Source organism: Plecotus auritus (genome assembly GCF_963455305.1).
Source record: "Plecotus auritus genome assembly, chromosome: 1".
NCBI classification, from domain to species: Eukaryota; Metazoa; Chordata; class Mammalia; order Chiroptera; family Vespertilionidae; genus Plecotus; species Plecotus auritus.
The window spans coordinates 224005100-224019915 of NC_137770.1; the positions used below are offsets into that span (position 1 = coordinate 224005100).

The following is a 14816-nucleotide window of genomic DNA, read 5'->3' on the forward strand; positions in this document are numbered from 1 at the left end:
GTACTGTAAATGTAATAATCCTGCTATACTTGCAGGTATGGTTTAAGAGATGCTAAGCAGAAAGATTATTTTGACCCTCTATCACTAAGTACATATCAGCAAAAAAAAAAAAAAAAAGTGCTAGTATTTGTAAAACATAATATTGTAGCCCTCGTTTAATGCATGGAAAATGGCTTTGTAAATGTATTATTTCATAAGTGGATTTGCAATCATTTAGAAATTGTTAACCTTGACCAAGAAGAGAATAAATACTGCTCTGAGCAACTTCATGTATGACAGCGATTCCTTCAAGATGACAATATTTTCAAACCAATGGATTTATTTTAAAACTTTAGATCTTTGAGATTGTCTTTAAAACAATCTAACCAGGAATGATGTGCAGATATACAGTATCAGCAATATAGTCTTTCAAATTCCACATTAGTGCAACACTGATAGTGCAGGTGGGTGTTTAATAATGAAATATACATGTACATATGTAGTTCCCTGTAAATCTGTTCCAAGGCTCTCGAAGCTTCTGCATGTTTAGCATTTCCTTAGCTGAACAAAGCTATGCTGCTAACATTCACCAAACAAGGCGCTTCAGAATGTTTAATGCCCATTTACGATGCCGATTCACATTTTAAGACTCTAATATATGATGGATTCAGATTTAATTTTTCTGACACTTGGATAATAACTGAATAAATTCTATAACAATTTATACACTAGCTCCATGCTTACAAATCATTCTCATCAACTTGAATATTGCAATTAAAATCACCCTTGATATTAACATGGCACATCATTAAAACCACACACTCAAGGGCATCTTATTTGAGGTCTCCCACAATAACAGCTAAAAATGACTAAGAGACTAAATTTCTCAACTATGATAGTAAGATACAAATATATATATAAAAGGAAAATTTGTAGAGCCAATTGGTAAAGTATGTAGACCAGCAAGGGAACAGAGAATGATGGCTTCTCTGGATGGTTCTTTCAGTAAAAATGGAACTTTGTTAATGAACTGTTAACATAATCTAAGCAAGCTAAGTATAATGTAATAGTCTCTGCAGGGTTTTGCTTGTACTTTTGAACAGAATTTTGATATGCCATAGCAAACATTACATTTCATTAGAACCCATGAAGCTTTCTATTAATTGGACTCAGACTCAAAGCTCATTATAGAAAGATCAACTCTACCCTTTCTCATCCCCTTCCCACCTTCTGTGGTTAGAATATACATAAACTGGTTTTCTCCGTCAAAACAAAAAAAGTCCCTTGCATTCAAACTTAATTCTTCGGTGTGCTGTGGAAGAACCATTTCAAGAAATAAACACTTTGGCATGAATGTGACTGAATATTTACAATAGAGACAATGCCTACTTTCCCAAGAGCTATTTTTTTTTTATCCCTCAATTCATATCTTAGTTGCAACCAAACACACAACAACAAAGAAAAAGCCCAATTAGGATGTTTTAATATTCTAAACGAATTTTGCAGTGCTTAAAAAAAAAAGTAAAAACCAAGTGCCAGATAACAAGTTATTTTGCATTTCTGTACATTTCCTTTTAGTTGGTTCAGAGAGCTGTTGAGTGGGACCTCTAGGTGTGCAGTCCTTACAACTACTTTCATTAACATAGCGCCAAAGTAAGCTCCCCACACAATTCGCAGGCCTCCAGAATCACTTCTTCACTGATGCTTTGAAAACAGTGTATTCCTCCCAGTTAAAGTTGTGTTGGATCCTGAGTTGTGGCTTGGACGAATCTTCAGGATTCCATTCTTCTCTTCTCCATTCTTTATGAAGGGGCATTTGGTCACGTGCCCACTTTTGACCACCGTTGCCACTTCCTTCCAATTCAGAACCAAGGCATTTCTACACATGAATTATTTTTATTGGCATTTAGACTATGATGCTCAAAAGCCTACTTTTGAGAAATGTCCCCCAAATAATGGTGCTATTTGTCTTGAACATGAACACGAGTCATTTTCAGTTTGTTCTTCTGACAGGATACTTGATAGTGAGAGTGCCAGCTCCAACAGTAAACTTTGGGAATTGAGCTACGTAGATGAATCCCTGAACTGTGATTTTCTATTTTTTTTAGGAATCTGTCCCCCCAATAAAGGTCTGTGTGCTTCACAACTATTTACAAATAGCGTCACTCAGGTCTTAATGAATCTACTTAGCAGATGCTTACCTGTGATATGTGTCATGAACACCAATGACAGCCAATTTGGCACCTTGTTACTCACATACTTTCTGTACGAAAGCTATGAGTAATTTGATTTGGGGATATAATTACCTCTCAACGTTTCCCTATTTGCAGAAAGGCTCTCAGTAGGTTGGGTAAAGAAGCCATTCAGACCCCTATCCAAAAGATTCTTCACCATTATGGGGCAAGTATTTTTGTGGCATCCCTACTCTCAATGCTTGATGATCTATATTAAGGACATTATAGGACTGGAGATCGGTGCATGGGTAACCCCATCAGTATTTGGCTTTGCTGGACGGTTCTGCACAGCTGAATATGCAGAAACCGAAGTTCTAGGAACGCACTGCACAGCTAACCAAATGATGAAATCACACTGAAAACCCCTGGCTGGCTTCCTCCTTTGCCCCCTTGCTCAATGCCCCTTTGCTCCAACTCCATGCGATGCAAATACAGCATCCATCCCTTGAACTGACAGAGATCCCCTCCCTACGTCAACAACTCTAGCTTATCTTCCACTGGTGGCAAAGTCCTCCTTATTAGCTGCAGGCACGAAGGAGGGTAAAGGACTTAATGTCGATGAAGTGATAAATCCAAGTTGACAAGCAAGATTGGTGAAGGATAATGGAGGAGCTGACTGTACTCGCCTGGAATCTTGCTGCCCTTCTAGCTGACCTGTGAAGGGGTCCACCCGTCTTTTCTCTGTGCAGCACAAAATGCGATCACAGGGCTCAGAGGTATGAATGTCTCTGGCAAGGACTAGCAGGCTGGATACTGTATTTCTAATACATTTACTTTGACATTCTTTTGAGGAATACATGGACAAACTGACAACTGGTTCTGTTAGTTTACATGTTCCCTTGTTCTCATTACATTAAACTTATCTGTAAGAAGGGTTTGCTTAGCATCCCCGGAAAAAAAAAAGTGTTCACATTCTTTAGGTCTGACCCGTGGTAAGGAGGGAGGATTAGAGAATATTTACTACTGACCATATGGAAGTTTGACTGATATAAATTCAGAGATTCAGACCAGCTGAATCAAAATTAAAATGTACATGTAAAAAATGAGTTAGACAATGGGAGGGAGGACAGAGAGAGCTGGGCGAGTGGGGAGCCGTGTGCCGAGGCGGAGACGGAGACATTCAAACTAGCATGTGGCGTTTCCTATGTAGGGCAAGGTGGTCAGAACGGGAGAAGCTGCGGTCACAGTCCGGACACTGGAAAGGTTTGATTCCAGTATGTTTTCGGAAATGTCTTGTTAGTTCATCAGACCGAGCAAATTTCCATGTGCATCCTTCCCATGTACATTTGTAGGGTTTTTCTCCTACAAAAAGAAAGTGAAAAGAGCATTTTTTTTTTTCTGATAGAAAAAGGCTATTAATTAGTAAAGGCAGTAAAATTAAAATGAGCTAAAGCTCTTGACATTTATTATTTCCAAAGTATGTCTATCCATTTGTCCTTCAATAACAATCTATATATATAAAAGCCTAAGCAACTGTCCGACTGTCTGACTGGTAGCTATGATGCGCATTGACCACCAGGGGGCAGACGATTAATGCAGGAGCTGCTGAGCTGCAATGACTTGGCAGCTGCATTTCTCGGGTGACGTGCCCAGAACCAGAGAGGAGGGAGCCCGATTCCAGGGTGCGTCACCCGAGAACTGCCCTCTCACAATCCAGGACCCCTCGGGGGATGTTGGAGAGCTGGTTTCAGCCCGATCCCTGCAGGCCAGGCCAAGGGACCCAACTGGTGCAAGAATCCATGCATCGGGCCTCTAGTATCTTATAAACCACTACAGGACAAGCAAGAAAACATTAATTCATTCTCTTCAAAAAATATGAAGTCTATCAACCGAAATATCTGTTGGGGATTTCAACATCTTATCTTTTGTTTAATGGATAACTATGCCTAAGTATAATGCTTTAATTCAAAAGTACTAACACTATAATAATGCCTCCCCACCCTGTTACAGCCAGGCTTCTCCAACCCCCTCCTGTGGGGTAATGGTGAGGACAGAAGACCCTTGTGGGAACATCCTAAAGAGAGCCATTAGGAAGACCCTCAGAAATAAAAAGGCTGTTAATGGCTATCTTCCATGTTTAAATGAGTAAAAAATAGGTAATGGGCATCACTGACTAATTTCCATCCCTTGTTCTCTAGAAACCTTATATACTGCCATTCCTTGGCATTTCAGTGAGATATTCAGAATTTGTATTCTCTGCTTTGCAGCACAGAATATAAATGCTAAGAGGTATTTTGCCTACATCTGAATTGTTACACAATATTCAATTTGGTCTTTTTAATATTAGGCTGGAATTTGGTAGCATCCACCTCTGGGTTGTCCCATTAATGTCCTGGAGATGCTTTTATGAATCTATCTGACATAGGTTTGGGTGATTGGGTGTTCCTCTAAATGCAAACTGTAGGTAGGCCGATTTTTCCTGGCTTCCTCCCCCCAGAATTCAATGAAAAACTCACTTCCACTGTGCCAGACACTTTCCTGCCCTTTTCCAAATCCCAGAGTCTTCTGTTTAAATATTTCTCATAAGAATGACTCATAGAATAAAAAAAACACACTACATTCTGAGTTAAGAACAATGTATACAGAGGCAAATCCCTATCACACTAGAATTTCATACTGAAGAGTCTGAGGTTGGGTCAGATGTGACCTACAGTAAACATTAATCACCAATACGCACTACAATTAATCCAATTGTTTATAACATTTTTATACAATTTCCTTAAGATACTTTGCTACAAAATGTTGAAGAGCCCATGGAATAATTTTACATTTTCTTCACCTATACAACAATTTTCATAAGATCTGGCTGCACACTCTATATTCGAGACTGGGCAAGATGGAAAATATTCTAGAACAAATATGGCAGGCAATCACATAGAAGTTCCCTCGGTTTTAGAAGCGAGGATTTACCCAAATTCAGCTTCCATAAACGGCTGCATTTATTTGTTCTGTGTAAAGAGCTGATTTTCACTATTGTAAACTTGATGTACATTTGCCACAGAAGAGCCCATAGGAAGACCACACCCTGGTGAAGTAGGTCCATGGTTAAGAGTACTCTCCCCTCTGTTCCACTGGTGGATCCAGCACTTTCTCTCTTTCATTGCAGAGTGCACAAGTGATTGACCTTCCTACAGTGATAACCTTGAGTCTATTATACTTATAAAAGTAAACCACTACAAAAAAACTTCATGTATCATGACAGAGACATCTGTAAATGACTATGGTAACTTTCAGATGCCTGAAAAAAAATTCATTATAATAACCTCTGAAAGTCAGAACATTTGACTTAACATTTTAGTCTAATTAAGAAAGTGAGTCTTATATTTCTGATACCTGTATGTGTTCTTCTGTGTGCTTTCAAGTGAGAGCTTTTAGTGTACACTTTGTTGCATCCGTCATAATCACATCTGTGTATCCTTCGCTTCCTTTGGGTGTCTGGAGATTCCACAGGTAAAGGTCTCTTCCCCGGCTGTACTATGACTGAAGGGTGATTCCTGTGAAAGTCAACGTTAAACGCAAAATGTTGAGTGGAAGGCTCTTCCTTTTCTTTAGTCTATCAAAAGCATTAACAACACTGGGCAAAAACAAACAAAAAACCCAACAAAATAAACAAAAAGAAATTAGCTGATGAACCCAAGAAGCACTGCTATATTCATTCAACAAACATTGAGTGAGCACCTACCATAAGCCAGGCACTGTGCTTGGCACCGGGACACAAAGATGAATAAAAACAGGGTTCCTGCCCTCGAGGAGCTCACACTCTAGGGGGAGACAGACATGTAGATAAGTAATGACAGTAAGAAGAGTTAGGTGCTACGCTGCAGGGAGGTGCAAAGTGCTAGAAGTCTCTTTGCCTCAATTAAAAATTTGCCTATTTATAGAATTTTGTGGCACTAGGTAATGCTGGACACTCTTGTACTATTCACAGGCCATCCTTACTTTCATTTATTGTTCTTTAGGGAAAGGTCAGATTCCTAAGTCTCAGGCAACTACACTGTAGGATGTCAGCCCTCTCAGGGACTCCTGACATTCTCCCTACCTCCCTGATTACTCGTGCCCAGACTCATATCCTGCATTTGCATAAATCAAACCACGTTAAACATCTTTTTCCGAAAGGTAGTTGGAGAGAAAAGGCAGATGGGGAAAAGCTGGGAAAGGTCTGTAGTTTTCCCAGACTTCTGCTGATTAATGTTAATTAAAATTCCTAATCCATCCATTCATTTGCTTTCCTAATGACTAATTACCTGATACATTACAAAGTTATATAGTTGGCCTCCAACTATAACAAGAGACTTTTCTTTCAAATTTGAACCTAATTACGGGCTGGTGGTGCTCATTGGTTGAGCGTCGACCTATGAACCAGGAGGTCATGCTTCAATTCCTGGTCAGGGCACATGCCCCAGTGTGGCATGCAGAAGGCAGCCAATCAATAATTCTCTCTCATCACTGATGTTTCTACCTCCCTCCCCCTCTCTCTTCCTCTCTGAAATCAATAAAAAATATGTATTTTAAAAACTTTGAATCTAAAGTTCTTCAGATGTTCCACATAACATATGAATGTTTTATACAAGTGTGTAAAGGGAGAAAAAAGATTGGTGAGAAGGAAAAAAGGAACTTAATGAGATAAAAAAGGATAATAAAATTTAATTATAAAAATCCAAAGGGAATCCCTGAAATGAAACTTGATTTTTTTATCTTGGTTAAAATTTAAATACATGTCTTTTGTCAGTAACTTTTTCAGGCATGCTAGGAAGCAACTAGAAGAAAATCAAAGCCGTGTTTAAGTGATCTCACATTTTCTCACTTTTATTATTAGCAAAGAAAACTGTCACTTTACCTTCCTACCCTGATGCTTAGAGGGGCGATACAGAAAAACAAATGGCCAAGTTTAAATACATGGAAAAGTGAACATGAACTAGTGAGGGGGGAAAAAAGACAAGACTTAAATTTTATAAATATACAAACAGAGAAAATAGAGAAGTGAGAAGTTTATGAACAGATATAGTTTTTATCAATTTAAAATTCTTCAATAAAAAGGAAAAGGTTATCAGTTTGTTTTTCACTTTCAACTTTAATTCCACTGATTGAAAATGTTTCATCTGCACTAAGAGAACTTCAGGAAATAAAATTCTGAGGAAAAAAAATGATTACATGTATCTCATATGCTCTGGGATACTGAAAGAGAATTCTAGATGATTTTAGAAGTCTCTCCCAATTATAAGACTTTATGGGTTGTGAATCAGCCAAGTAGATTCTGTGCAGCAGTTAAGGGATGCGTTTTCCAGTTGCTTGTTTTGTGTATAAAGGTATGTGCTCTAGCTTAATTCCCAGCTGACAGTCCCAGCTCTGGAACTGATAGCCCCTGGGACCCTGGGGGCAAGGTGTTGATATCCGCTCTGTGGAATGGGGATGATATGATCTCGGAAAATGGTTGTGAGTAATGTACACAAAGCATTTAAGAACAGTATGTGGCCCAGCTGGAGTGGCTCTGTTGGTTGAGTGTTGTCCTGTGCGTGGAAAGGTTGCCGGTTTGATTCCAGGTCAGGGCCCATACCTGGGTTTTGGGTTCAGTGCCTGATCGGGGCACATACAGAAGGCAACCAATTGATGTTTCTCTATTCCTCTTCTCCCTTCCCCTCTCTCTAAAATAATTTTTTTTTTTTTTAAAAGAGAACAATATCTGTTCCAGATGTAAATCTACTCAATGGTAGCTGTTCATAATTCAAGGTTCTGAAATCTATTTGTAAATGTAGCCCTACATTGTTTAATTTCATGAAGTGTGTTTTTTTTTTATGTCTCCATGCCGTATCAGGAAAGCTCTATACCAGCTAACATCTACCTCGAAAGGCACCATCATTCTGAGGATGGTTAGCAGCCCCATCTCTAAAGAGCCAGATGTTAGTATAGGCTGAGGCTAGAGATCAGGATCTTGGGATCTCCCCTTCTTGGTCTCCTCACTGCTCATTTAAAAAGAGGCTGTTTGGGAATATTACAACCAAGAAGTTAGAACAGCTATTAAATATCAGAGACCTGGTCATTGTTTTGAGCTAAGCCGACCTCTCAAGTTTGCTACCATTCACATATACAACTACATGGAACAACCTGATCCTTAAGCTGTTTGATTTTTTATTCTCAAGCTGTTTGTTATACATTTTCACACATGCAAATACAGCAACAGCAATTTGATATACACTTGAGTGCCTTTACAAATAATTCTAGAGCAGTAGCTCCATGATCAAGCAAGTGGATTCCAAAGCTGTATTTTGAAGTCTGCCTCTAAAGAAAAGTTTCCTTAAGGCAAATATTGGGGCTGCCTCATCGCAATGCTACTAGGCGCTTGGTTTCAAATGATTCCTTCCTGGCTAGCTGGTTTCCTTGGGGCTGCTACTGGGCATACTCCAAGACATTACTTAATCACATCTGTGAGAAAATTATTTGAAGAGTACATGTCCCAGTTGTGGCTAATCTGTTGAATTTTTTGAGAAGCAAAATGCATTCTTAGGTCAGCATTAGACTAAGCATCTTGCTCATTAATCATTAAAAGCCATCCAGCTTGAGATCATCAAAAGAACATTACTCAAAATAAGAAAGAGGAGGAAAAAGTATTTTATCTTCAGCAGCATTCAGGGCACAGCATATTGCTTTCAAATATTCTTCTTCCATAATGCTTCACATTGTAATTCATAATAACCTGGGTTTTGGAATAACCCCTTTCAGCCAATGGATATCACTCCTTATGTGGTCAATTGGCTTTAGAGCATCTTTTCCATCATCTGTGTAGGAACAATTACAAGTGCAAGTCATATTGCCAGTTATCTTGCCAGAGACACCGTCATCATAAATAAAAGAAGCAGTGCAGCCTACATGATGTGTCCATTTTGGTTAGTCTTTCTGTTTTTCCTTCCACTCGAGTGCCTGAGCAGATGCAATCAGCTAGATATGGGTTAAAAATGGCAGGAAGGGCCCTCATCTGGGTGCAGGAGATCAAGCCTAGACTCCTCTTGCTGTGAACAGTGTGATTACAGGCGAGCTGTCTAATGTCTGGCTCTTCAGTTCTCCATTTGCTGACTCCCATATGCTTGTTATGGGAGAATAAAAGTTGGGAAAGTTTCCTTTGGGGGTGAAGGGGATGCTATGCAATTTTGAAAAGCAGTAATGTACAAGTCCATCAGACACTCTACTACTGATGTGGCTGGGTAAGAAAATTCATTCTCCACTTATCAGCAAGTATCTGACAACAACAAAAATTGACTGTGATTTGGTTCACTGGGCAATTAATACGTGAGCTATTATAAGGGAATCTACTTGGGTTGAATCTGGATACAATTAGAATATTTGGAATTCCAGTAAAACAAGAGAATTCATATTCTATTGCAGAATTATTAACTGTTTAAGAGAGAGGGGTGGAGAAGATCAAGTAGCCAGGTGGGGGGAACATGTGTTTAAGTTGGAGAAAAGTGACTTGGGAGGCCATTGTTGCCTCAGTACTAGGAAGGTGGCCACTAAATCCAATGTTAAAAGCACCATAACACAACACAATTATAGCAAAAAAAATTAATTATGACCAATAATGAAAATAAAGAGGAAAAGGTATTTTATCTTCAGCAGCATTCAGGGCACAGCATATTGCTTTCAAATATTCTTCTTCCATAAAGATTAAATGATTAGCCCAAGGTCATACATATGGTAGGGAGCAGAGCTGGGATCCAAGATGTCAGACCCAAAGACCACTTCCTGAACTACTTCAAACACAGCTTCCAGTGTCATCACTGGTAAACTTCAAGGTTACCTACAGTGGCAACCCCATTAGTGATGTTATTTAACCCGTGTGTGGCACTGTCATATTACAGCGAGTTAGACCTAAAACAAACCACCATTCAGGTGTTTGGTTGCTGAACTTTCCCTGCATGGCAGTCCCAAAGTAGACTGAACACTCTAGGGGCAGGCAGGATTGAGAAGACGAGAGAATAAGCCGTATCATGGCTGGGCTTCTCTGAGCTACATGGTCAATTTCTGTTGCCACCACTTGTTTACAGGACTTGTTTTGGAGTGTCTTTCTCGGGCTTGTGGTTGGCCTGAAGATTTTAATTCAAGACATTCCTCCTCATGGAGACAGGAGACTCTATTAGAAGTGACAAGTAGGAATACGACATGGGTCCATATGGAGTTTTCATGATCCAACCTTGTGGAATATTTAGAACACCAAATTCAATCCACGGTGGGATTAAGATTCTGGAAAAACTATGTGTGCGGTCTGGAAGAGTGAAAAAAAAATAAGATAAAAACAATATATGTGGTAAGGTGGCAAAATCATGGGTGACCAACTCAGTGGTAACTTGAAGTCACTGTCATAATGCTGTCCGTGTTACAGAGCATTTTTTTGGAGAGATCCCCTCATCTTGCCCCATGGCTGCCACATGCTACAGGGCGCTCCTGGCAATCCACACATCACACGTTGGAAGCTTGTGCTTCCATTCCAGGTCCAGAGATGCATGCTGCTACGCAAATGCCGGGTAGACCTAAATATACTTACTCTTGCAACAATGCTTGCGGGGGGGACACTGAGTTCATTAAAGGGGGTGACATTTCTTCAGGATAATAATCTGTCCTCTGTGGTTCGATCCCAGGTTCTATTTTAATTTTTTTCTGTAATATAGGCTTCTCATATGATTCAATTACAGGTACTAAAAAATAAAAATAGAAAAGTCACTCTGTGTACAATTTACCAACTTCAGCTTTTAAAAAAGCTTATTCCACAGGTCCCATCTATAACACTGATGTGTGACTATTTATCTGCCTTTGGCAAATTATAGCAGCAATGAATCTGAGGGGCATTCTTGTTCCTCTGGCCGATTATTTTGCCAGTAAGCAGTGTACATAGGAAACTACACTTTTAAGACATCAGCCCCCAAATGATTCTTCCTTATGATTTTTATTATCTCCTTTTAACCCCAGTCTTCTGCCCATGACCAATCAATAAACAAGGTGCTTTTAATAGCCCTAAGTCATCACCATGATCTAAAGGTATTTATTAAATGCCTCTTTGCACCTAGAACCGTATTGGCATTCCATGAAGCAAAATATAAAGTCAAGATTCTTACCAACCCAAAGTTGACAATTACATAGTGAAAGTAGTAATCATTTCATAGCTTTAAAAAGACAACCTGGTTCTTGGGAGCTCTTCCAGTATCAACACTTTAAGGCAAAACACACACAAAAGGAAATGCCTTAGGCAGACTCTAAGTGGGATATTTCCTTTGAAGAGCTTGGCTCTGCTTCCTTCACTCTCCCCAGGCTGTCTAGTGAAGACACTGGAGGTTCTGAAATTTACCTTGCATGCTACTGTTTGAATTTTCCATCTCCTCGGACAAGGACACCATGAGCGGCTGCTGGAGGTGACTGGTGTACATGAAGGGGACGGGCTGCACCACAACGGGCTGTATGACCGGCAGTATCCCCGGGCTCCGGATTCCGTGCCTGGACAGGGCAGCGGCCATCACTGGTGGCATGGACAGCGGCATGCTGAAGGGCTGCACTCCCGGGGGCGGGGGTGAGTACTTTTTCATGGGCGGGCTGGACGATGGCATGCTCAACCCGGGCGAGGCTCTCCGGTGCGAGGACTGGAACTTCAGTGAGGAAGGGGAATTCCCAGCCGAGGGCGGCGAACTCCGCTTGTTCACGGTCAGGTCCACTGGCTCCATCTGCATCCCATGTGACAGGACTTCCGGGGTCTGAAAGAACTTATCGGATAATGGTGTGGAGTAGATGACTCCATACTTGCTGGACTTCATGGGCTCCATGTAATTAGATGGGTATGACTATTGGGAAGGAAAAACAACATGGGAACAGCCAAATAAGTACATTTGCTTCAAACACAAATGAAATGCAAAATTCTGCAGCAGGTTATAAAAGAGAAGCCTTATGGGCTTTTATCATTAGGAGTCAGCGTTGAGATTCACCAAGAACCAGCCAAGCCAAGTAACCTCGTTGCTCTTCTGATGGAGTTTCTTAACTGGCAGGAAATGCCCTCTCTGGCTTTAGTGTGTACCCCAGCGGCAAGGCACTGAACATTTCTCATAATATACTTTTTATAACATGGAGAAATAGAGGTGCATGTGGGCTTGAGCCACTGACGAATCCATGCCTGGGACATCCAACAGTCCTGATTTGCCCGGGACTATCTTGGCTTTAGTATTCAAGTCCTACAACCTAGGAAATGCCTCAGTCTCAGGCAAACCAGGATGGTCGGTCACCCTACACGCCTACTATACACTGAAGGCCACCCACACTAGGGTAATTATGTCCTTGGCCCCAACTTGTTCAATGGTCTTGTGCACAGTTTGAATGAAGGTGTAGAAGATGACTCGATTTATATACTTGTGGCTAACACAGAACTGTAAGAAACAGCTAATATGACTCAAATCAGGCCACCTGATGCTTGAAATGAGGCCCCGTGTTCTCTACATCTTGCTCCCCACTGTCAAAAGCTAAGCTAAGAAGATATTGAAAAAGAGAGACAAAATGGCTTGTTTTCCCCCCAAATCTAAGATCTGTTCTACAATTGGCCTACTTTACCTTCAAATACCCTTCTCTCTTCTAATATCAGGATAACCTAACTCATCTACCAGCTTTAAATATAAATAAATCACAATAATTGCATATTCTGGTTCATGTTCTTGGCCATGGAGTTCACTAAAATTGCTCCATTCCTTAGCTATAATTTAAAAATGAATCTTTGTTGTAGAATGCTTTAAAAAATTAAACACCAGCCATTTTCTAAACATGCACATTTTAGGGAAATTTTTAATAACCACATGTATAGTCCTGCAGAAAATAACGCGTATTTGAATGTTTTACAGTGAAAGTGATAAGCAATGTACTGTGCCTCTCTTTTAAAAACATTTTATTTATTTATTTATTTATTTATTTATTTATTTATTTACTGAGTTTTAGAGAGAGGAAGAGAGGAAGGCGGGGGAGAGAGTTATTTTTGTTGTTCACTTATGCATTCATTGATTGAGTCTTGTATGTGCCCTGACTGGGGATTGAACCCACCACCTTGGTGTATCAGTCTTCTAGCTCTTAAATCCTGTGGTTATGATTCTGAGGCAATACTAGCTCATGACACAGCTGAGAAAACCCACCAGTGGAGACTTGTAATTAAATGACTGAATGCACTATTCATTTCTGAGCCTCCCCAGACCCTCCAGTGGCCACTACTGTGAGTTTTAAGTCATTGTGGGGTAGCAGTGGTGTTGACTGGGCTTATGACAGAGATCACACCCTTTCCTCTCTGGGTCTTGCTGGATGGCTCTCCACCTGGCTATGCATCAGAATCACTTGTGCTGTTTTTGAAATGCAGATGCCTGGCCTCTACTCTAGGCCTACGAGCACTGAGTATCAGGGCAAAGGTCCTAGGCAGTATTTACGTTCATCTGATTTTGATGTCAGTTTCTCATCTTTAAGATTAAGTACTTTGTTCTTCTGTCCTTTCTTTATCCATATCATCAGAATCTGTATGGTCTAGAACAGTGATGCCTGCAGCCCGGTACACGGTGAACATACAGTGCTTTAAAATAGGTGTTTATTTAAATGCATACGGAAAAACTTCTTTTTACAGTAGTGATATAATGTTCCCTATTAAAAAATTATGTTAACAAAAGCAATTCTATAAAAGAGTGCAAGAAATATTGCTAACTAAATATTAGAAGTATAGGTGCCATCAGGATATGGCAAAGCTCCTCCTAGAAGGCTGTGAGGCTAAAATCAAAATTGGATTCAAGGAGGTAGCCTATGTATGAGCTTCAACACCCTGCAGCCTTATGATCCCTTCTCTTTTCTCATACAAGGAGTGCAGGGTAACGGGCTTTGATCCTCCTAACCAGGGCTTCACAAATTCACTGGGGGTCTTGTTAAACTGTAGATTCTCAATGACTGGGAGGTGGCAGAAGGGGCACAGACCACCTTTTGAACGGCACGGCTCTCAATAATAGCGATACAGAATGAAAATACTAACTCTTAGTATTAAAATCTGGTATGTCACTTAAAAACAACTTAAAGAGGGGAGGGAAGAATATGCATTAATAAATCTGCCTAAAAGCAAGGACACGAAGGAAATAAAATCAGGAAGTCCAAAATATATAAATTGTTTTTAAAAACAGCTTTGAGTTATGTATAGAGAATCAAATGAAGAAAAGACTATTTCTAACTTTCTTTAGACCCAGGCACTCCACAAGGTGTGAGGGCTCCAAACATACAGCAATATTAACATTAAATATATTTAAATTGAAATACTGAAAGAGGCACAAGGCTCACTAACAAAAAAATTACAGCCCTAACCGGTTTGGCTCAGTGGATAGAGCGTCGGCCTGCGGGCTGAAGGGTCCCAGGTTTGATTCCGGTCAAGGGCATGTACCTTGGTTGCGGGCACATCCCCAGTAGGGAGTGTGTAGGAGGCAGCTGAATCAATGTTTCTCTCTCATCGATGTTTCTAACTCTCTATCCCTCTCCCTCTCCATTCCTCTCTGTAAAAAATCAATAAAACTATATTTTAAAAAAAATTACAAACTATGTATGTACAAATGAGGGTTTAAGGAAGTAATT

General features: G+C 40.1%; 1 protein-coding gene across 3 annotated transcripts in view; it reads right to left on the reverse strand.

The window, feature by feature from the left end:
- Positions 1-1444: 1444 nt before the first annotated feature.
- KLF3 (KLF transcription factor 3) overlaps positions 1445-14816 on the reverse strand; it is a 33879-nt gene continuing 20507 nt past the window's right edge. For all 3 annotated transcript variants that reach the window (XM_080657493.1, XM_080657494.1, XM_080657495.1), the window contains 4 exons: positions 11545-12031; positions 10747-10897; positions 5547-5707; positions 1445-3515 (listed from right to left, as the gene is read on the reverse strand). In XM_080657493.1, coding sequence (XP_080513619.1) covers positions 3334-3515; positions 5547-5707; positions 10747-10897; positions 11545-12031 — 981 coding nt within the window. In that variant the 3' untranslated portion in view covers positions 1445-3333. The remainder of the gene's footprint in view (positions 3516-5546; positions 5708-10746; positions 10898-11544; positions 12032-14816) is intronic.